The 25,000-nt window shown below is 45.8% G+C and overlaps 1 protein-coding gene across 5 annotated transcripts in view; it reads left to right on the top strand.

Annotated features, from left to right (window-relative positions):
- The window catches only part of UNC13B (unc-13 homolog B), a 436,326-nt gene that overhangs the window by 327,867 nt on the left and 83,459 nt on the right, over nucleotides 1-25,000 (top strand). For all 5 annotated transcript variants that reach the window (XM_075327051.1, XM_075327042.1, XM_075327033.1 and 2 more), the window contains 2 exons: nucleotides 14,438-14,607; nucleotides 24,147-24,262. In XM_075327051.1, coding sequence (XP_075183166.1) covers nucleotides 14,438-14,607; nucleotides 24,147-24,262 — 286 coding nt within the window. The remainder of the gene's footprint in view (nucleotides 1-14,437; nucleotides 14,608-24,146; nucleotides 24,263-25,000) is intronic.

Here is a 25,000-nt window from a genome sequence, read left to right as displayed (position 1 = left end):
GGTAGGGGCTGCAGTTTCCGCAGGGCCCACACTATAGAGAGGCCACTCCCTTCTCCACAGTGGCGTAGGCCACTTCCCGGGGTAAGAGCTTGCGGCTGAGAAACATCACCGGATGCTCTTCTCCCTTCCCATTTACCTGGCTGAGTACTTGCACCAAGGCCAAACGCACTGGCATCTGTCTGAACTATGAACCGTCGGGTGAAGTCCGGGGCTTGTAGGATTGGGGAACTGGCGAGGGCAGCTTTTAGTGCCCTGAAGGACCGTTCACAGTCATCTGTCCAGGTGACTACTTGCGGTAGCTTCTTTTTGGTGAGGTCTGTCAACGGCTTAGCAAGAGCACTATAGTTAGGAACGAACTTCCTATAGTACCCTGCCGTACCCAAGAAGGACATCACCTGCTTCTTTGACTTGGGGGTAGGCCAAGGAGGTGATGGCATCAACCTTCCCTGGCTCTGGTTTCAGGGTCCCGCCACCCCACTCTGTGTCCAAGGTACTGTACCTCCGTCATGCCGATCTGACACTTCCCTGGCTTTTATAGTCAGACCAGCGCTTTGGATCCGCCTGAGCACCTGCTCCAGGTGCCCCAGGTGTTCCTCCCAAGTGGGACTAAAGATGGCAATGTCATCCAGGTAAGCTACTGCAAACCCTCCTAGTCCCTCGAGCAGCTGGTCGACCAATCGCTGGAAAGTGGCAGGAGCATTTCTCATGCCAAAGGGCATGACGAGGGATTCATACAGCCCGAATGGGGTGATGAAGGCGGACCTTTCCTGTGCTTCCTTGGACATAGGAATCTGCCAGTACCCTCGACTCAGGTCCATGATGGTCAGGTACTGGGCCCCGGCTAAGCAATCCAGTAACTCGTCGATGCGTGGCATTGGGTACGCATCGGGTGCTGTGATTGCATTTAGCCTCCTGTAGTCCACACAAAACCGGGTTGTCCGGTCCTTTTTGGGAACCAAGACTACAGGCGAGGCCCATGCACTTTTGGACCTCTGGATCACTCCCAGGACTAGCATTTCATCGATCTCCCTTTTTATGTCCTTTTGTACCTCTAGGGAGACACGGTATGGGGGTTGACGAACCTGGGGAATGACTCCCTGTGTCCACCTGGTGGGTGGCTAGGGATGTCTTCCCTGGGACATTCGTGAAGGTCATCAGGTAGGGCCGGAATACCTCACCGCAGCTGGGACTTTTGGTCCAAGGATAGCTGTGGGTTGAATGCCGCCTCCTCGATAGGACCCTCCATCCCGGGCTGAGGCGAGCAAGTCCCACCAAGACTTCACTTTCGCCTTCCTCGGGAAGACTACACACAGGAAGAGCAAAGGCTTCCCTGTCATGATGAGCTTTCATCATGTTGACATGGAAGACCTTTTGCCTCTTCCTGGCATGGTCGATGGTGACCACATAGTTTACGTCATTGAGGCGCTGATGCACCAGGTATGGACCCCTCCCCAGGCCGCCTGAAGCTTGTTCTGGGGTCATTGGGACCAGGACCCACACCTTCTGACCCACTTCATACACCCGCTCTCGAGCGTGTTGGTCGTACCATCGCTTCTGGCTGGCCTGGGCTTGCGCCATATTCTCATGCACCATCTGCGTCATTGACTGCATTTTGTCACGGAGCCGAATGACATACTCCACAACGGACACTTCTGGGGCATTCAGTTCCTCTTCCCAGGATTCCCTTACCAGACCAAGAGGCCCCCGGACTCGTCTGCCATACAGGAGCTCGAAGGGGGAAAAACCCCGTTGAGGCCTGTGGTACCTCTCTGTAGGGCAAACAGCAGGTGTGAGAGATACCGCTCCCAGTCGCGTCCATGTGACTCAACCAGCATCTTAAGCATCTGCTTAAGTGTACCATTAAATCGCTCACACAAACCATTGGTCTGTGGGTGATAAGCGCTTGATATCAGATGCCGCACCTGCATTTTCTTACAGAGAGCCTCCATTAGACGAGACATGAACTGAGTCCCCTGGTCGGTAAGCATCTCCCTGGGAAATCCTACTCGGGAGAATATGGTCAAGAGGGCATCTGCCACCTTATCGGCTCTAACTGAGGGACAGAGCCACTGCCTCCGGATACCGGGTAGCATAGTCTACCACAGTAAGGACGAACCGTTTTCCAGAGCTGCTGGGGACGGCCAGAGGCCCGACAATGTCCACAGCGACCCTCTGGAAAGGCTCCTCTATCACCGGCAAAGAGATCAGGGGAGCTTTGGGAGCAGGCCCTGACTTTCCCACTCTTTGACATGTGATACAGGAGCGGCAGGTAGTTGGCAACATCTGTCCCCATTTTGGGCCAATAGAAGTGGTGAGACAGCCGGGCCTTGGTTTTGCTAACCCCCAAGTGTCCGGCGAGTGGGATCTCATGGGCAATCCGCAGCAACTCACTCCTAAAGCGGTGAGGCACCACCAGCTGTTTTTCCTTCAGCCACTCTTGTTGGGGGTTACAGGGAATTGTCTCCCGGTACAACTTTCCCTGGTCCCAGAATACCCTCTCCTTATCGGTCTCGGAAGAGGGCTTCTCTGCGAGGTCCCTTAACGTCTCTAGACTGGCATCAGTTCGTAGAGCCACCTGAAACTCTTGGCTAGAAGCAGCCAAAAGTGACGTTAAGGTTCCAACCTCACCGGGACCCTCTGGGACCTGCTCTGGGTCCATCACCAGTTCCGTTATCCCTCTGGGTGAAGAGGTGTCAGAAGGCAGGGTTTCATTTGCGTTCTGGGCACTCTGACTGCGGGTGACAGCACCGATGAAGGCTGTCTCCCCGGGGAATAACCACTCTTCCCCCATCAGCCTGACAGGTACTACTGGCTGTGTCACTGTCCGCTGTGACACTGCTCAGCTGCATTTGGCCACTGTCCTCGTGGTTCTCATGTCTGCCTCCATCTCTGTCGGTACAGACACTTGCTACCTTGGGGTCGTCCTCAGCCACGTCACCCTGCCGCGTGGCATGGCTGAGTTCCCCTGTACAAATCTCCACATTATTACCATGCACAACATTTGTAATTACGTTCTGGATATCCGCATTCGGGTCGCATGACTTATCAACAACATTTGCATCACATGATTTAACAACATTTGCATCACATGACTGATCAACAACATTTGTATCACCTGACTTTTTGGATTCGGGAGGGATCATCAGGGAGAAATTGTGCAACTAATCGCCCCAGATCAGTCCCCAATAAAACATTGGTTGGTAGATGTTCATCCACCCCCACTTCCCTCAACCCTCTCCCAGCACCCCAGTCGAGGGGAATCAGGGCCATTGGGAAGGAGTGGTGGACACCCCCCGCCAAGGCGACAGTCAGGAGTTTTCCCGGGATAAAGTTTTCAGGGGGTACCAGTTCAGGGCGGACCAGTGTTCTGTCGGCCCCAAGTGTCCTTGAGCCCCACAGTGGGGGTTCCGCCTACGGTGACGGGGTGTAGGTTTTCGCAGGCCCTACCACCCGCCTTCCTTGCCAAAAGGACAGTTCCAGTGGGCCCTTGGGCCTTGGATGTGGGGTTCCTCTTCTGCCTCTCTGGGCAACCAGAGCTGAGGTGTCCAGGCAGGTTGCAGGAAAAACACCTGCGAGTGTCAGAGGTGGGCCGGGCACTGGTGGATGAAACAGGACCTACGGGAGGTCGGCTGGTAGGGGCAGGGGTGGTTGTAGTTGTCATCTTACCCCCCTTTCCAGCTAGTGGTGGACGGCTTCCGCACCTCCGATGCACGGTTGGCCACATAGGCGTCGGCAATCTGGGCTGCTTTTGAGGCCTCCTTGGGCTCTCGGTCCATAACAAACTTGTCGAACCTCCACAGGACAGACATGTAGGAGTTGGTCCTTCACCATGAGGTCCTTTAACTCCTCAAAGGTTGTAACGGACAGTCCTTGGATCCACTGGTCAAAGGTGCGCTGGAGCCCACCCTCCAAATCGCTGTAGCTGTCATGAGGTCCGAGCTGGAGGGTCCGGAATTTTTTTCGGTACACCTCCGGAGTCAGCTGATACTTCCGTACTAGGGCCTGCTTTATGGCCCCATAGTCTCCACTCTGCTCTTGAGGGAGACTGGCAAACGCGTCCAGGGCCTTGCCTCGCAGCCCTGGGGTTAAGTATTGTGCCCATTGTGTTGAGGGCAACTGGTACTGCAAGCAAGTCTTTTCAAATCCCGTCAGAAAGCTGTCCAAATTCCCGTCCTTTTCCATCACAGGAAAGTGCTCCGGTCGGGGCTTAAAGCTGCTGGCATTATTGGACTCACCGTTTAGTGAGGAAGATGTCTGCTGCCGGGCTTTGAGGACATTCAATTCATGGTCTCTCTGGGCTTGGCGCTCTCGCTCGGCTCGCTCAGCCTCTCGCTCGGCTCTCTCAGCCTGAGCCTGGCGCTCAGCTCTCTCAGCCTGGGCCTGGCGCTCGGCTCTCTCAGCCTCTCGATATTGCTGAATGAGGTCCAGCCGTCCCTGCCGGTCCTCGGCAGTGAACTGTTGTAGGGCCATTTGCAGGTAGGAGTCCATGTTGCCCTGGTCACTGCTCTGGCTCGCAGTTGATGGTGGGGATTCTGCAGCAGTCCCATCCTGGGCTTGGCTTGCCTCCCCTTCTTCAGCACTGGGGAAACGGACATGCTCTGCGTCCCATTGTAAAAGTTCTTTAATGAGGTCCTGCCTCGTTTTGCCATGGCCATCAATCAACTTGGATCTGCAGAGTGCAGAAAGAACTTCCTTCTTCTGCTGATTGTACCAGGCTTCTGACACAGCCTCCATAATTGCCAAATAAAAGATAGGATAGAAAACAAGAGAGAAGGGGAGGGGGTAACTGCTACACGTACAGTATTGTTCCAGGTATATTTAAACACTGAGTTCAATCCTCAAAACTTTTGCAAGTTTTTAGTGACAGGGATGATTGCTCAAACCAGATCACTAATGCTTTATATATCCCACCGCTTGCCACCAATTTGTCACGAACAGCCGGGGAAGTCCCTCAGAAATCCGCAGCTGTTCACTGATTTGTTACACACGACTACTCTCTAGCGCCCCCCTTGTCTGCAGGCCACTTTTGGTACTGCAGGACAATGCATAAGATGAGGCTGCTGAGCTGATAATGCCAAATATTGGAGGTCTCACAGCAAGGGTAAATGTATATCTCTGATTCCTGCTAATGGAATATTTATATACCTCGGTACCCTTAATGATAGCACTCCAATAATTCTATGCAATAACAATTACGCTGCCACCACCCAGACTTTCTACAGGTAGCTGGGAACCCGTTTCAGATAGCATAAGGCCCTTCGGGGTTTTGGATTCGTATATAAAGCATAAGGAAAGAAACTCTTAAATTTTTATATATTTAATCCGACAATAGGCAGTGTTTAAAGAATATACAGGAATTTACAAAAGGGAACAATACACATTACGGCATAACAGTTACATAAAATAAAAGGTATAAATGTGAAACTTACTAAGCTTGTGCCATAGAAGTGACGTCTGCTTATGGAGGGAGGGAGCTCCAAGAGATGTTAGAATCGGCCAGCATCACCCTTCATGATGCCCTCCTCGTGCTGACTGCCCCCAGAACGAAGCTGTTCCTATTATACATTAGGTAGCCCCCCTTACTCTGTGACATCATTTTATGGTCTCTTGTGGGCTGTGCTCTGATGTTCACAGAGTTCCATAATTCTAGGGTTTTTCATATCTTTGCTCCTGGGTCACACAGGTGAAAGATATTAGCGTCATATTTAATATCTCGATTTTACAGTTACATTGATACCAAACACAACGCCTCTAGCACAATTTTAGTGGCCAATACTAATTGGTCAAGATTCTGACGATCTCCCCGTCAGGTGAGACGGTGCGCTGGGTTCCGCACGACGCAGGGATTCTGGCAATGTGTTTTTCATCTTTCTAGCATTAAAGTTGCACTTCAAAACCTGCTTTGGGAGTTTTCCCGCCAATATTACAAAGAATTGTCTTTCTCTGCAGCTTTTGGCTTTTCTTCTACCATCACCCAAAGTCATAAATACCTTAAGCTTCCAGGCCAATCAGATAATCGTCATGACGATCTCTGGCTGATGGTGGACAGGAGGGGGATGGAGACCCTTCAATAGTTCTACATGACAGCATCAAAACTATGAATTAAAACATGTGGAATGAAATACTTAGTGTGAAGCAACTGAAAATGTGTCTTATATTCTAGGTTCTTCAAAGTAGCCACCTTTTGCTTTCATTACTGCTTTGCACACTCTTGGCATTCTCTTGATGAGCTTCAAGAGGTAGTCACCGGAAATGGTTTTACAACAGTCTTGAAGGAGTTCCTAGAGATGCTTAGCACTTGTTGGCTCTTTTGCCTTCACTCTCCAGCTCACCCCAAACCATCTCAATTGGGTTCAGGTCTGGTGACTGTGGAGACCAGGTCATCTGGCGTAGCACCTACAAAGACACGGTGGTTGGATCCAAAGACCTCAAATTTGGACTCCTCAAACCAAAGCACAGATTTCCACTGGTCTAATGTCCAGTCCATGTGTTCTTTAGCCCAAACAAGTCTCTTCTGCTTGTTGCCTGTCCTTAGCAGTGGTTTCCTAGGAGCTATTTTACCATGAAGGCCTGCTGCACAAAGTCTCCTCTTAACAGTTGTTCTAGAGATGAGAAGATGTGTCCGAACTTTTGGTCTGTACTATAATTATTTATATTTATATACAGTACAGACCTAAAGTTTGGACACACCTTCTCATCTTTAGAACAACTGTTAAGAGGAGACTTGTGCAGCAGGCCTTCATGGTAAAATAGCTGCTAGGAAACCACTGCTAAGGACAGGCAACAAGCAGAAGAGACTTGTTTGGGCTAAAGAACACCAGGAATGGACATTATACCAGTGGAAATCTGTGCTTTGGTTTGAGGAGTCCAAATTTGAGGTCTTTGGATCCAACCACTGTGTCTTTGTAGAAAAGGTGAACGGATGGACTCTACATGCCTGGTTCCCACCGTGAAGCATGGAGGAGGAGGTGTGATGGTGTGGGGGGGCTTTGCTGGTGACACTGTTGGGGATTTATTCAAAATTGAAGGCATACAGAACCAGCATGGCTACCACAGCATCTTGCAGCGGCATGCTATTCCATCCGGTTTGCGTTTAGTTGGACCATCATTTATTTTTCAACAGGACAATGACCCCAAACACACCTCCAGACTGTGTAAGGGCTATTTGACTAAGAAGGAGAGTGATGGGGTGCTATGCTAGATGACCTGGCCTCCACAGTCACCAGACCTGAACCCAATTGAGATGGTTTGGGGTGAGCTGGACGGCAGAGTGAAGGCAAAAGGGCCAACAAGTGCTAAGCATCTCTGGGAACTCCTTCAAGACTGTTGGAAAACCATTTCCGGTGACTACCTCTTGAAGCTCATCAAGAGAATGCCAAGAGTGTGCAAAGCAGTAATCAAAGCAAAAGGTGGCTACTTTGAAGAACCTAGAATATGACATAGTTTCTGTTGTTTCACACTTTTTTAAGTATTTCATTCCACATGTGTTAATTCATAGTTTTGATGCCTTCAATGTGAATCTACAATTTTCAGAGTCCTGAAAATAAAGAAAACTCTTTGAATGAGGTGTGTCCAAACTTTTGGTCTGTACTGTATATAAATATATATTATATATATATATATATATATATATATATATATATATATATATATATATATATATATATATATATATATATAATATGCATATAACAACAAAAAAATAACTTTACTCATCTCCCCGAGTCTGATCGTCTGAAGCGCAGAAAGTCAGCAGCGCTAAAGCCGATAAGTGTGCTCGAGATGAGCACTAGCCGCCCAGATCACTTATTAACTGCAATAGAGTCCTGAAAATAAAGAAAACTCTTTGAATGAGAAGGTGTGTCCAAACTTTTGGTGTGTACTGTATATATGTGTGTATGTGTGTGCGCGTGTGTATGTATGTATATATATATATAATATATATATATATATATGTATGTATGTATGTGTATATATATGTATGTATGTATATATATATATATGTATGTATATATATATATATATATATATATATATATATATATATATATATATATATATGTGTATGTATATATATATATGTATGTATGTATATATATATAATATATATATATAATATATTTTATATATAGTATATTTTATATATGATCTCATAGCCGCCAGGGGATGACCCTTTTGAGTCTCCCCCGTGGGACCACCCTTGACCATCCTAAAATGTCCAGAAATGCCCACTTTCAGGCAGGTGTATAAACTTTTACCTTTTTTTTTTTTCGTTTACTTTGCGTCATCATTCTAGCAAAAACTACATTTGGCAGACATGACAGGTCTTCCAACAAAGGCTTCTTTGCAGGTGTGAACATGGCCTAGGCGTGCACACTTAAGGACCATTTCTTGGTTGTGAACATGCACCAATTTTTTTTTTTTTATTCCAACTGCATGGTGGGTTACACGATATATATTATATAGGGTGAACCGTTTTTAATAATTTTGTACCTACAAAAGGGGTGTTCAGATGGCAGGTGGAAACAAAATTGCTTGACTGCGTCTTGTGCCTCGGCCATTTTCCTTATTATTTTTTTTTGCTCTTTTTTTATATTTCACTTAATTTGTGTTATATACTAAGTGCAAAAGAAAAATTGTGCACGATACATACTGTCCTTTAAAGAGCCATGTTGGCTAATATACGGTGTAGTGGAAAGGCCTCTATGGGCCCAATATATTATATTTCTCCTTAATTAGTGATTTTCTCTCCGCGCAGTACATCATGTTATTGTGGTCGATATTTGGAGCTGGAATGTGATTTGCATATTTTATTTCCTCGCCTCTGTGTGTTGTCGGCTTTAGATGTAGTTTGACGAGCTGCTGCCCCCCGGGATGCCAGCCTGCTAAATGCATCTGATCATCCCGACTCTCAGTTTCTGGGGTTATTTCTTACCAGAGAGATTGCATGCCGGGACTGTAAACACCGCTCCTGCTGGGAAGAACTCGTCTTTAATTAACATTATGCGTGATGTTTTGTTTTTATTACATCACAGCAGAAGATCGTCAGGGTGGGCTCAATAACCCCCACATGGTTAGAAAGAGTCCATTACAGAAGCACCCTCTGCTTCTTAAGTTTACATTGATCTATGGCTTCGATGTTGGATCCTTAATTTTGGTGTGATCTCAAGAAAATGGTCACTTTGTGGTGACTACCAATTTTTGAAAAGTCTTTGTTATCTTTTTATAGCCTTCTCCTGCTTTGTGGCCCTTTACCATCTTCATTTTCAGAGTGCTAGGCAGCTGCTTAGAAGAACCCATGGCTGCTGTTTTTTGGCACAAGGTTAGAGGAGGCTGGGTTTGCATAGAGCTGTGAAATTTGCATCACTGATGATGGTGAAAAAGCCATAACCCTAACAAGCTAAGGTCTGAGATCTCGAAGGGTGCCCAAACCTTTGCATCGGCCCAATTTTCCTTTTTTGTTAATTTTACAATGTAAAAGTTGACTAGATAGATAATATAAATAAATAATAAATAAATAATAAATATAAAATTATTATTTTATTATTATAATAATAAATTAAATACTATAAATAAATAATATACATTTATATTTATTAATATAAATATATTTATAAAATAAATATATTTATATTAATATATAATTTTTTTTCTTTTTGCCTAAAATACAGAGGAAATGTGTCATCTTTAATGTTATGCCTAGTAGATATCATTTCATATTCAACTTGCTTAACTGTTCACAATAATAGTTATTTTGACCAGGGGTGCCTAAACGTTTACATGACACTTTAGCAGAATTCACCTCGAGCATCTTTATTGAAGGTCTGATTAAAATTTACACCTTTTCTACATTCCTTACATAGAAAACTAAAAAAATAAAATAAAAAATAGCTAAAAAGGCTCAAACCAAACACTGAATCTTTTCCAACAAAGCAGTATATATTATTCATCTGGTCAGATTCTCCTCTCCACCACGTTGTCCAAAAATCCAAGTGAAACGTGACCGGTTCGCTTTAAAGTTCATTGACATTACACATGTTCTTTTCACGACAATCTTTCAAATTAATCGGGCAGATGATCAGCCTAAAAAAAGAGCAAAATGCTTGTTCGTAGAGTTAAATTACCTTTTGTGCTGCACAAAAAAAAAAATCCTCATTCTCGACAGCACATTGTTGTGTGCAAACAGGACCGGTGTTGCAAAGAGAGAAGTCATTCTAAACACAGTAATTTCCAGTCATTCATTGTGTATTGGAAGCACAGTCTGCCTGTGTGAACCATCTATTGAGCGACCTAAACCTCTATCGAAGGTCGTTTTAAGGCTATGTGCGCACTAGGCGTTTTTGCCGCGTTTTTAGCGGCGTTTTTTACCGCGTTTTTGTGCTGAAAACGCAGTGACATTGCTTCCCCAGCAATGTCAATGGGTTTTCAGAAGTGCTGTCCTCACACAGCGTTTTTTTTTAGCTGCGTTTTTGTGGTGACCACAAAAACGCAGCATGTCAATTATTTCTGCGTTTTCCACTGCGTTTTTCACTCATTGAATTCAATGAGATGTTAAAAACGCAATGAATAACGCATATAGCCGCGTTTCTATGACTAAAAACGCAGCTATAAACGCAAGGGGTGGGCACTACAGTGACGTGTACAGGAAGAGGATTCCTTCTGTTGGTAAACACAGAAGCATGAATCCTCCCGGTACCGTCACCGCTGCTTCCACCTCCCGTCCTGTGCATGTCAGCTCCGTGCGGCGCCATGTCTGGGCGGGAGGTGGAGGCAGCGGCGAAAACCAAAGTGAACAGTAGAAAAAAAAAAATGTCATATACTCACCTGTCCGCAGGGTCCCGGTGCCATGCCCGCTCCCATCTCCTCCCGGTCCCGCCGCTCTGGCTGTGTGCAGTCTCCCCGGGGCAGGACCTTGCTTGCAGGACCTGGCGCTGATCACCTGATGCAGTCACCTGACGCATCAGCTGATCGCGGTGTCGCCGGCTTTTTCGCGCCCGGCCGGCTATCAGCTGATCCTGCCGTCAGGGGACTTCATCAGCTGATTACCGGCAGCTCCGGCAGCGATCGTATAGGATCAGACTCCTGTCCAATCGATCGCTCCAGGAGCTGCCGGTAATCACCACAGCACATAAGTGAGTATTATTTTTTTCTTTTTTTTTCTACTGATGCATCAGCTGATTGTATAATCGGCTTTTATACAATCAGCTGATGTGTGATGGGATTCAGGCACTTGATCCTGACACATCATCTGATCGCTTTGCCTTCCAGCAAACCGATCAGATGATATTGGATCCTGATTGGACGGCGCGGGACCCTGACCCAGGATTACTGCGGAGGGGGGTTTATTTCAATAAAGATGGAGTCACTAATTGTGTTGTGTTTTATTTCTAATAAAAATATTTTTCTGTGTGTTGTGTTTTTTTTTTATCATTACTAGAAATTCATGGTGGCCATGCCTAATATTGGCGTGACACCATGAATTTCGGGCTTAGGGCTAGCTGATAATATACAGCTAGCCCTAACTCCATTATTACCTAGCTAGCCACCCGGCATCAGGGCAGCTAGAAGAGTTGGATACAGCGCCAGAAGATGGCGCTTCTATGAAAGCGCCATTTTCTGGGGTGGCTGCGGACTGCAATTCGCAGTGGGGGTGCCCAGAAAGCATGGGCACCCTGCACTGTGGATTCCAATCCCCAGCTGCCTAGTTGTACCCGGCTGGACTCAAAAATTAGGCGAAGCCCACGTCATTTTTTTTTTTAATTATTTCATGAAATAATTAAAAAAAAAGGGCTTCTCTATATTTTTGGTTCCCAGCCGGGTACAAATAGGCAGCTGGGGGTTGGGGGCAGCCCGTATCTGCCTGCTGTACCCGGCTAGCATACAAAAATATGGCGAAGCCCATGTCATTTTTTTTTCTTATTGGGCAAAAAACTGCATACAGTCCTGGATGGAGGCTGCTGAGCCTTGTAGTTCTGCAGCTGCTGCCTGCTCTCCTGCATACACTAGTGAATGGAGGATGCTGAGACTTGTAGTTCTGCAGCTGCTGTCTGCTCTCCTGCATACACTAGTGAATGGAGGATGCTGAGACTTGTAGTTCTACAGCTGCTGTCTGCTCTCCTGCATACACTAGTGAATGGAGGATGCTGAGACTTGTAGTTCTGCAGCTGCTGTCTGCTCTCCTGCATACACTAGTGAATGGAGGATGCTGAGACTTGTAGTTCTGCAGCTGCTGTCTGCTCTCCTGCATACACTAGTGAATGGAGGATGCTGAGACTTGTAGTTCTACAGCTGCTGTCTGCTCTCCTGCATACACTAGTGAATGGAGGATGCTGAGACTTGTAGTTCTGCAGCTGCTGTCTGCTCTCCTGCATACAATGAACATTTTGAAGAAGGAAATGACATCAGACCTTTTTTTTTTTTTTTTTTCATCAACAATCTTTAATGGCATTGTGCACTGATTAAAAACGCAGTGAGCAAAAACGCAGCAAAAAACGCACCAAATCGCGGCAAAAACGCATGCATTTTTGCCGCGTTTTTTTAGCCGCGGGTGCGTTTTTTAGACAAAAACGCACATAAAAACGCAGCATGAAAAAAACGCCTAGTGCGCACATAGCCTTACACTGCAAAATCAGGGGGTGCAAATTCACCCATAGTTTTCCCTGCCAAAAACCACGTCATAAGTCAGACATTGACCCAATCACCTACAATCACTGCTCTAAACCAATCTGCTCAACAACTAAGGGAAAACCCCAAACCTTTTGGTAGTGATTAGTGATGAGAGCACTACCATGTTCTGGTGCTCAGTACTCAATATTATTTATTATTATAGTGCCATTTATTCCATGGCGATTTACATGTGAAAAAGGGGTATATATGGACAAGTATAATAATTGCATACAATACAAAGGCACAGACTGGTACAGGAGGAGAGAGCACCCTGCCCGCGAGGGCTGTCAGTTTACAAGGGATGGGTGAGGATACAGTCGGTGAGGGTAGAGCGGTTCGTGCAACTCTATTGAGGACTGAGGGTTACTGCAGGTTGTAGGTTTGTCAGGAGAAGTGGGTCTTCAGGTTCCTTTTGAAGGTTTCCATGGTGGGTGAAAGTCTAATATTTTTGGGTCGAGAATTTGAGTATGGGAGAGGCATAGGAGAAATCTTGTATGCAATTGTGGGAAGACAAGATAAGAGGAGAGTAGAGAAGGAGATCTTGTGAGGATCGGATGTTGCGTGCAGGTAAGTACCGGGAGACCAGGTCAGAGATGTATGGAACATGGAAAGCCTGTAAAGGGATTGGCAAAGAGGAGAGGCTGGAGGGAGAGGTGGATTAGTCGGGCAGCAGCGTTTAGGATAAATTATAGGGGTGCAAGAGTGTTAGAGAGGAGGACACAGAGCAGGAGGTTGCATTAGTCCAGGCGGGAGATAATGAGGGCATACACTATGTTTTAGCAGATTCTTGGTCAAGGAATGTACGAATCCGGGAAATATTTTAGAGTTTGAGTCAGCAAGACCAGTAGGATGCTAGGACGGGTGTGACTTGAGTGCCCGAGTATAATGGAAGTCAAAGCATTTTTTTCCAGAGGATTTCCGGAAACGTTCTTGAGTCCCCCATTGACTTACATTATTCTCAGGTTCTCGAGTCACGCCCATCTGAGCATGGTAGTGCACTACACTAGTAGTAATTTTTTTCCTGCAAAAACTGTTCAGAAGAGAAAACTATTCTCCTGATAGTCCAACATTTACATATGGATCACTCCTCATTAGAGATCCCTCCAGTCTATGGGGTCCACACTTGTTTGGCTAATAGCTATCCTCTCCAATGGCCCATAGCATTCATACTTGTTTCAATTGAGTGTTCCTAATGGAAAGAGTGGAGTAAAGCTGCTGCCCAAGACGTTATCTTCCCCTGAAGACGAAATAAAAAGGTGTTGAAATTCAACATGCCCTGTCTTCCTTTCTTCCTACATCTGGTGGTGGAGAGTCTGGAGGCCACATACTGTCAGATATTTTTCCTGTGCATGGAATGAATGCGGAAAGTCGTGATGTTTCAATAAAGCTATGCTGGGTTAATATTGTGTTTTTAGATCATGCAGCCTGCATGACCTTCTGCAGAAGTAATTTTTTTTAGCTGTTCTCATCATCATTTGTGGCACAGTCAGCAGCTATAGAATTGTTCATTGATTGCAGTCACCACTAGATGGAGCTGCAGAGCTTGGTACATACAGTGCAGAAAGCATCATACGGGGGCAGCTGCAGCCCATCAGAACGTTACCTATAAAATATATACAAATGCGGGAAATCTGGAGCCATGATTTTCTTATGCTGAAAGGTTAGCATTGCTATAACGATCTTGTATAGAAGCGATGTAATTATCTCAATATTCCTACAGGTTGTTGTGCTGTTTACAGTGTGTTGAACATTTTTACCTGTTTATCCTCAGTGAGTGCCACAATTCTTCAGATCGAATCAAGGTCCGCGTCTGGGATGAGGATGACGACATCAAATCACGAGTTAAGCAGCGGCTGAAGAGAGAATCCGATGATTTCTTGGGACAGACCATCATCGAAGTACGGACTCTAAGTGGAGAGATGGACGTCTGGTATAACCTAGGTGAGCTTCTGTGTCCTATATATGTGTGTTATATGGAAATGTGCACACCTGGTATAACATGGCCAAGCGGTAGTTATATCTAATGATCTATAGGGATCCAATAATCTTGGTAATCCATTATATGTAAGCCGTTCATCCACCTGGTATGATGTAGCGGAGTACCAGATAGAGATACACTACAGTTCAAAGGTTTGGGGTCCCCAGACAATTTTTTTTTCTTTTCCATGAAAAATCCTACTTTTATTTATCAAATGAGTTGCATAATGAATAGAAAATATCGTCCAGACATTGACTTTGTTAGAAATAATGATTTTTCTCCTTCAAACTTTGCTTTCGGCACAGAATGCTCCTTTGCAGCAATTCCAGATTTGCAGACCTTTGGCATTCTAGCTGTTAATTTGCGGAGGTAATCTAGAGATATTTCGCCCCATGCTTCTCCTCCCCCCCCTTCCCACAAGTTGGATTATCTTGATGGGCATTTTTTGTGTACCATACGGTCAAGCTGCTCCCACAACAGCTCAATAGGGTTGAGATCTGGTGCCTGGGCTGCCACTCCATTACAGATATAATAGCAGCTGCCTGCTTCTTCCCTAAATAGTTCATGCATAATTTGGAGGTGTGCTTTGGGTCATTGTCCTGTTGTAAGATGAAATTGGCTCCAATCAAGCGCTGTCCACCGGGTATGGCATGGCGTTGCAAAATGGAGTGATAGCCTTACTTATTCAAAATCCCTTTTATATTGTACAAATCTCTCACGTTACCAGCACCAAAGCAACCCCAGACCATCAGATTACCTCCACCATGCTTGACAGATGGCATCAGGCAGTCTTCCAGCATCTTTTCAGTAGTTCTGCTTCTCACAAATGTTCTTCTGTGTGATCCAAACACCTCAAACTTCGATTCGTCTGTCCATAACACTTTTTTCCAATCTTCCTTTGTCCAATGTCTGTGTTCTTTTGCCCATATTAATCTTTTCCTTTTATTAGCCAGCCTCAGATATGGCTTTTTCTTTGCCAGCATCCCGGAAGTCACCTCTTCATTGTAGACGTTGACGCTGGCGTTTTGCGGGTACGATTTAATGAAGCTGCCAGTTGAGGACCTGTGAGGCGTCAATTTCTCAAACTAGAGACTAATGTACTTGTTGCTCGGTTGTGCAGCGCGGCCTCCCACTTCTCTCTACTCTGGTTAGAGCCTGTTTGTGCTCTCCCCTGAAGGGAGTAGTACACACCGTTGTAGGAAATCTCCAGTTTCTTGGCAATTTCTCGCATGGAATATCCTTTATTTCTAAGAACAAGAATAGACTGTCGCGTTTCACATGAAAGTTCTCTTTTTCTGTCCATTTTGAGAGTTTAATGGAACCAACAAATGTAATTCTCCAGATTCTCAACTAGCTCAAAGGAAGGTCGGTTTTATAGCTTCTCTAATCAGCAAAACTGTTCTCAGCTGTGCTAACATACAGTGCCTACAAGTAGTATTCAACCCCCTGCAGATTTAGCAGGTTTACACATTCGGAATTAACTTGGCATTGTGACATTTGGACTGTAGATCAGCCTGGAAGTGTAAAATGCACTGCAGCAAAAAAGAATGTTGTTTCATTTTTTTTTTTTTTTTTTTTTTAAATTGTGAAAAGTTTATTCAGAGGGTCATTTATTATTCAACCCCTCAAACCACCAGAATTCTGTTTGGTTCCCTTAAAGTATTAAGAAGTATTTCAGGCACAAAGAACAATGAACTTCACATGTTTGGATTAATTATCTCTTTTTCCAGCCTTTTCTGACTAATTAAGACCCTCCCCAAACTTGTGAACAGCACTCATACTTGGTCAACATGGGAAAGACAAAGGAGCATTCCAAGGCCATCAGAGACAAGATCGTGGAGGGTCACAAGGCTGGCAAGGGGTACAAAAACCTTTCCAAGGAGTTGGGCCTACCTGTCTCCACTGTTGGGAGCATCATCCGGAAGTGGAAGGCTTATGGGAACTACTGTTAGCCTTCCACGGCCTGGACAGCCTTTGAAAGTTTCCACCCGTGCCAAGGCCAGGCTTGTCCGAAGAGTAAAGGCTAACCCAAGGACAACAAGGAAGAAGCTCCGGGAAGATCTCATGGCAGTGGGGACATTGGTTTCAGTCAATACCATAAGTAACATACTCCACCGCAATGGTCTCCGTTCCAGACGAGCCCGTAAGGTACCTTTACTTTCAAGGCATCATGTCAAGGCTCGTCTACAGTTTGCTAATGATCACTTGGAGGACTCTGAGACAGACTGGTTCAAGGTTCTCTGGTCTGATGAGACCAAGATCGAGATCTTTGGTGCCAACCACACAAGTGACGTTTGGAGACTGGATGGCACTGCATACGACCCCAAGAATACCATCCCTACAGTCAAGCATGGTGGTGGCAGCATCATGCTGTGGGGCTGTTTCTCAGCCAAGGGGCCTGGCCATCTGGTCCGCATCCATGGGAAGATGGATAGCACGGCCTACCTGGAGATTTTGGCAAAGAACCTCCGCTCCTCCATCAAGGATCTTAAGATGGGTCGTCATTTCATCTTCCAACAAGACAATGACCCAAAGCACACAGCCAAAAAAACCAAGGCCTGGTTCAAGAGGGAAAAAATCAAGGTGTTGCAGTGGCCTAGTCAGTCTCCTGACCTTAACGCAATTGAAAACTTGTGGAAGGAGCTCAAGATTAAAGTCCACATGAGACACCCAAAGAACCTAGATAACTTGGAGAAGATCTGCATGGAGGAGTAGGCCAAGATAACTCCAGAGACCTGTGCCGGCCTGATCAGGTCTTATAAAAGACGATTATTAGCTGTAATTGCAAACAAGGGTTATTCCACAAAATATTAAACCTAGGGGTTGAATAATAATTGACCCACACTTTTATGTTGAAAATTTATTAAAATTTAACTGAGCAACATAACTTGTTGGTTTGTAAGATTTATGCATCTGTTAATAAATCCTGCTCTTGTTTGAAGTTTGCAGGCTCTATCTTATTTGCATCTTATCAAACCTGCTAAATCTGCAGGGGGTTGAATACTACTTGTAGGCACTGTACTTGCACTAGAATTTTCAAGGGATTTCTAAATATCCATTAGCCTTCTAATACAGTTAGCAAAAACACTATGTACCATTAGAGCACTGGAGTGGTGGTTGTTGGAAATGGACCTCTATACACCTATGTAGATATTGCATTAAAGATCAGACGTTTTAAGCTGGACCACATTAACAATGTATAGAGTGTATTTCTGTTTAATTTAAATATATACATATATATATGTGTGTGTGTATATATGTATGTGTATATAATATATATGTATATGTGTGTGTATGTATGTATGTGTGTGTATATAATATATATATATATTTATATATATATATAAAATTTTATTTTTTATTATTTATTTATTAATTTATTTTTTTTTAATCCTAGGCATATCTGATATAAGTACACTGTGCGGTTGTTATATTATAGTAGAATTATTTTTCTATGTAGTTTTAGTATTGAGCACATTACAACTGGGAAATGAACAAAAGTAAATTAAAATTTAACAGACGATAAGACAAGAGACAGGACCCTGCCCAAGAGCTAGCAATCTACATAGAATAGGTGGAAGGGCAAAATGGTACAGGGCGCCAATTTTATTCAGGGATCATCATATTGATAATGAGAATTTAAAGAGGTTGGCCACAACTTTAACATTGATGCCTTTCCTTGGGATAGGTCATCAATGTCTGATCGGCCACGGTCTGACACCCGGCACTTCTGCTTATCACCTGCCCGTGATGCCAGCGGTATTAGCTGAAAACACTCAGTTGTGGAGCTGCCCCGTCTTCTGATAGCAGCCACGGCTGGGTACTATTCAAATCCGTAGGAAGCGGATGTGCAGTACCTGACTGCAGCCGCCATCAGAAAACATAGTAACGCCGGAACTGAGCATTTCATGCTGCCCGCATTGAGAACAGCTGATCGGCGGGGGTGCCAAGTGTCAGACCCGGCCAATCAGACGCTGACCTATCCTAAGGATAGGCCATCAATGTAAAAGTTGTGGCCAATCTCTTAAGTAAAGCTGCATAATCCAGTGATTGAATTGTTATGTTAGTACTGAGCCAGCACAAGTATAAAACAGACGAGAATAGGAACTATCTGTGGTCTGGATGGGTAGTGTATCAGCCGTGGACCATAGATGAGCATTATCCTTGAAAAAGAATTAATTTCCAAGATACAATTGAAACTGGAAACGACAACATGCTGATCTAGTGGTCTGAGGTAGAGGCAAAATGTGTGCAGCACGGGAGAAGTCCAGCAGTCGGGAGTGAGAGGGGGTAGGGGCCTGGCTAGGAGCAGATTCCATCAGGATCCTCTTCAATGAACTGACGTTAACTTTTTTTTTTCTCCAAATCCAAAGTATAAAATAATGCTCCAAAACCTCTACATATGAACCGTTAAGAGGATTAAAAATAGACTGAGCAGGAAGATTCTCTTAGTTATGTTTTTTTGGGAGAGTTTTAGTGAGGGTATAACCTAGGTAAGCATCAGTCATGTACAGTCATGGACCGAGCAAATAATAGAATCAGATGTTGTGTATGTCTTTTATATAACCTGCAGTGACATCTGGTACAACCTGGGTGAGCAGCATTTATACATAATCATGTATATTAAGGGATAGACAGGCTGATTAGTGGTTATATATATATAATTGTATACACATATGGTACAACCTGGGTGCACAGCGGGTGTATAGAGTCATCAATCCATCTGCTAGAACGTGGGTGAGCCGCAGTGATATATAATCACATGTAGGTCTAGTGTAACCTGAGTGCGCAGTTATTCTATATAAATATGTACATACACTGTATAACCTGGGTTTGTAGCTATCTTATATAGTTGTGTACACAGGGTATAACCTGGGTCTGTAGCTATTTTATATACCGTAGTTGTGTACACACGCTATAACCTGGGTCTGCAGCTATTTTATATAGTTGTGTACTCAGGGTATAACCTGGGTGCGTAGTCATTTTATATAGCTGTGTACACACTATATAACCTGGGTGCGTAGTCATTTTATATAGCTGTGTACACACGGTATAACCTGGGTGTGTAGTCATTTTATATAGCTGTGTACACACGGTATATCCTGGGTGCGTAGTCATTTTATATAGCTGTGTACACACGGTAAAACCTGGGTGTGTAGTCATTTTATATAGCTGTGTACACACGGTATAACCTGGGTGCGTAGTCATTTTATATAGCTGTGTACACACGGTATAACCTGGGTGTGTAGTCATTTTATATAGCTGTGTACACACGGTATAACCTGGGTGCGTAGTCATTTTATATAGCTGTGTACACACGGTATAACCTGGGTGCGTAGTCATTTTATATAGCTGTGTACACACGGTATAACCTGGGTGCGTAGTCATTTTATATAGCTGTGTACACACGGTATAACCTGGGTGCGTAGTCATTTTATATAGCTGTGTACACACGGTATAACCTGGGTGCGTAGTCATTTTATATAGCTGTGTGCACACGGTATAACCTGGGTGCGTAGTCATTTTATATAGGTGTGTACACACGGTATATCCTGGGTGCGTAGTCATTTTATATAGCTGTGTACACACGGTATATCCTGGGTGCGTAGTCATTTTATATAGCTGTGTACACACGGTATATCCTGGGTGCGTAGTCATTTTATATAGCTGTGTACACACGGTATAACCTGGGTGCGTAGTCATTTTATATAGTTGTGTACACACGGTATAACCTGGGTGTGTAGTCATTTTATATAGTTGTGTGCACACGGTATAACCTGGGTGCGTAGTCATTTTATATAGCTGTGTACACACGGTATAACCTGGGTGCGTAGTCATTTTATATAGCTGTGTACACACGGTATAACCTGGGTGCGTAGTCATTTTATATAGCTGTGTACACACGGTATATCCTGGGTGCGTAGTCATTTTATATAGTTGTGTACACACGGTATAACCTGGGTGCGTAGTCATTTTATATAGCTGTGTACACACGGTATAACCTGGGTGCGTAGTCATTTTATATAGCTGTGTACACACAGTATAACCTGGGTGTGTAGTCATTTTATATAGTTGTGTACACACGGTATAACCTGGGTGCGTAGTCATTTTATATAGCTGTGTACACACGGTATAACCTGGGTGCGTAGTCATTTTATATAGCTGTGTACACACGGTATAACCTGGGTGCGTAGTCATTTTATATAGCTGTGTACACACGGTATATCCTGGGTGTTTAGTCATTTTATATAGCTGTGTACACACGGTATAACCTGGGTGGGTGTGTAGTCATTTTATATAGCTGTGTACACACGGTATAACCTGGGTGCGTAGTCATTTTATATAGCTGTGTACACACGGTATAACCTGGGTGCGTAGTCGTTTTATATAGCTGTGTACATACGGTATATCCTGGGTGTTTAGTCTGTTTTTTTACAAAATCCACAAAATCGGATGCAGATTGCGATCTCTGCGCTCTCTGGAGTTGCGGTCGTCCGGCCGTCAGTATCTGTCCCATGTCGCAGTCTCTCAGATTCTTACTTTGCTATGTAGTATGTAGCAAGTCAATAGGAGACGGGTCTATGGAAAGATGGGCGACCCTCGCCCCCATAATGTGTTGTTCGTGCAGACGCCTGGGCTGATATCCCGCGTTATCTGTGGCTCCGCCCCCTCACGTACAGAGGGTGACCCCCGCTCCTAATTACTAGGGTTCACCGCGCTTCTGCATGAGACATCATCAGCAGAACATGGAAAATCATCCTCACATTCTGCAAAGTGCGATTCTTCAGCTCATTAGGGAGTTGTGGGGTCGCGTTGCGTTGTCCTCCCGCCCGCAGACACCCAGAATCCTCTGTTCCCGGCTCTGACAGACGCCGCGTGCACGCCATTAAAATGTGCTCTCCCTTTACCTAATGAGATGTTTGGCTGCAGATATGGGTTTGGGGCAGATCTGATTTCTCTCAGGCCCCGTATGATGACGACGTGCGGAGCCTAATTGGAAGCCGTGGTGCCGGATTACACATCATAAAGGATTTACTGTCTGCAGATAACGTCCTGCAGGATGAGATCAAGGGTATTGGTGGTGGTGGTCCGGGGGCAGCGAATAGGGGGTACATGGCTGCACCAAATGAAGAGTTTTGGGTTCTTTTAATTTTAAGGAAACACTTTTGTTAAAATCTGTATAAAAACAGTCAGTGCAAAACGCCCTTTCACTTTGGTGAATGGAGAAGAAAAAAAATCAACCTCATTTACAGTAAAAGCTAAAGAAAGTAGAAGTATACAGCAAATCTCACAATGCACGGTGCATCAGCCACAGATCCCCATAACTGTTTCATCCACTGACCCCACCCATAAGTGTTACTCACAAATCCCCCCCCCCCAAAAACAGTGTCATCCACAGATGCCCCATAGCAGCATGTCACTCGGGGATCCCCCATAAACAGTGTCATCCACAAATCACCCCCCATAACAGCATGCATCCACACATCACCCCCCAATAAGTGTGCATCCACAAGTCACCCCCCATAAGTGTGCATCCACAAGTCACCCCCCCCCATAAGTGTGCATCCACAAGTCACCCCCCCATAAGTGTGCATCCACAAGTCACCCCCCCATAACAGTGTGCATCCACAAGTCACCCCCCCCATAACAGTGTGCATCCACAAGTCACCCCCCCATAACAGTGTGCATCCACAAGTCACCCCCCCATAACAGTGTGCAATCCACAAGTCACCCCCCCCATAACAGTGTGCATCCACAAGTCACCCCCCCATAAGTGTGCATCCACAAGTCACCCCCCCATAAGTGTGCATCCACAAGTCACCCCCCCATAACAGTGTGCATGCACAAGTCACCCCCCCATAACAGTGTGCATGCACAAGTCACCCCCCCCATAACAGTGTGCATCCACAAGTCACCCCCCCATAACAGTGTGCATCCACAAGTCACCACCCCATAACAGTGTGCATCCACAAGTCACCCCCCCATAAGTGTGCATCCACAAGTCACCCCCCCATAAGTGTGCATCCACAAGTCACCCCCCCATAAGTGTGCATCCACAAGTCACCCCCCCATAAGTGTGCATCCACAAGTCACCCCCCCATAAGTGTGCATCCACAAGTCACCCCCCCATAAGTGTGCATGCACAAGTCACCCCCCCATAACAGTGTGCATGCACAAGTCACCCCCCCATAACAGTGTGCATGCACAAGTCACCCCCCCATAACAGTGTGCATGCACAAGTCACCCCCCCATAACAGTGTGCATGCACAAGTCACCCCCCCATAACAGTGTGCATCCACAAGTCACCACCCCATAACAGTGTGCATCCACAAGTCACCCCCCCCATAAGTGTGCATCCACAAGTCACCCCCCCATAAGTGTGCATCCACAAGTCACCCCCCCATAAGTGTGCATCCACAAGTCACCCCCCCATAAGTGTGCATCCACAAGTCACCCCTCCATAAGTGTGCATCCACAAGTCACCCCCCCCATAACAGTGTGCATCCACAAGTCACCCCCCCATAACAGTGTGCATCCACAAGTCACCCCCCCATAACAGTGTGCATCCACAAGTCACCCCCCCATAAGTGTGCATCCACAAGTCACCCCCCCATAAGTGTGCATCCACAAGTCACCCCCCATAAGTGTGCATCCACAAGTCACCCCCCCATAAGTGTGCATCCACAAGTCACCCCCCCCATAAGTGTGCATCCACAAGTCACCCCCCCATAACAGTGTGCATGCACAAGTCACCCCCCCATAACAGTGTGCATGCACAAGTCACCCCCCCATAACAGTGTGCATGCACAAGTCACCCCCCCATAACAGTGTGCATGCACAAGTCACCCCCCCATAACAGTGTGCATGCACAAGTCACCCCCCCATAACAGTGTGCATGCACAAGTCACCCCCCCATAACATTGTGCATCCACAAGTCACCCCCCCCATAACAGTGTGCATCCACAAGTCACCCCCCCATAACAGTGTGCATGCACAAGTCACCCCCCCCATAACAGTGTGCATGCACAAGTCACCCCCCCCATAACAGTGTGCATGCACAAGTCACCCCCCCATAACAGTGTGCATCCACAAGTCACCCCCCCCATAACAGTGTGCATCCACAAGTCACCCCCCCCATAGCAGTGTGCATCCACAAGTCACCCCCCCCATAGCAGTGTGCATCCACAAGTCACCCCCCCCATAGCAGTGTGCATCCACAAGTCACCCCCCCATAAGTGTTCATCCACAAGTCACCCCCCCCATAAGTGTTCAATCCACAAAGTCAACCCCCCCCATAACAATATTGATCCATACATCACCCCCCCGATAAGTGTCATTCACAGATCCCCCCCCCCCCACCCCTTCCTCACAGTTTGCAGGTCTGGTCATCCAAAGGGCTAAACGACTGCATCCAGTGTTACTAATTCTGTTTGGGTTGTGACATGAGATCATTTTTAGGTTTTTTGATTTCTTGGTGGTATTTATCTGTGTATCTCCGCAGAGAAGAGAACAGACAAGTCGGCCGTCTCCGGTGCTATTCGTCTTCAGATCAATGTTGAGATTAAAGGCGAGGAGAAAGTAGCGCCATACCACGTCCAGTACACGTGTCTACACGAGGTGAGTGCGCGGTGCTCGTCCCTACAGGTCGGGGGGTAGGCAGAAATATTAGGCCCTAATTAGAGAGTTTGGCTGCACAGAGCAGGGGGCCGGTGTTTTTCTTTCTTCCATGCCATTGCGAACTCCATACCCCATTGTTTGTTCAGAATTTCTCACACCTCCGGTTTTTTCCTGTACGGCACAATCCGGCTTTTTGCAGAAAAACCGCAACCGTTTTTTATTCCCGCCGGTTGCGGGTTTTTTTGCATAGACTTACATTAGTGCCGTATTGTTCCGCATGGCTTGCGTTCGGTCCGGTTTTTGCCGCATGCGGCAGATTTAGCCGATGCGGCGGCCCGGATGGAACGTTGCCTGGCTCGTTTTTTTGTCCAGCAAAAAAAACGCATCGTGCCGCATCCGGCCGATGCGGCGCGATTTGCAATGCATGCCTATGGACGCCGCATGCGTTGCATAGGTTTTAGAGCCGGATTGGCCAGCTCTGCTAAAACCGGAGGTGTGAAAGCAGCCTAACCTGAACTCCGTTCAGATCTAGAGACCCCAAGGTTGGTCCGGAAATTGCTGTCAGACTCTGTCTCTTACGAGCCTGATACGAGAGAGCAATAGATTGCATTTACCTGTGCAACTGTCAAATTCTCCATGGTCTAAAATGTCTGATACCAGGGAAAAATAGATACGGGAACACTAGTTTTACTTTAGTGGAAACAAAGTTTAGGGAAATATAGCGGAGAAGGGGCATGG

The sequence above is a fragment of the Anomaloglossus baeobatrachus genome, chromosome 1 (genome assembly GCF_048569485.1).
Source record: "Anomaloglossus baeobatrachus isolate aAnoBae1 chromosome 1, aAnoBae1.hap1, whole genome shotgun sequence".
Lineage (NCBI taxonomy): Eukaryota > Metazoa > Chordata > Amphibia > Anura > Aromobatidae > Anomaloglossus > Anomaloglossus baeobatrachus.
The sequence above is the reverse complement of the archived record's forward strand: the minus strand, read 5'-3'. Positions and strand labels throughout refer to the sequence as shown.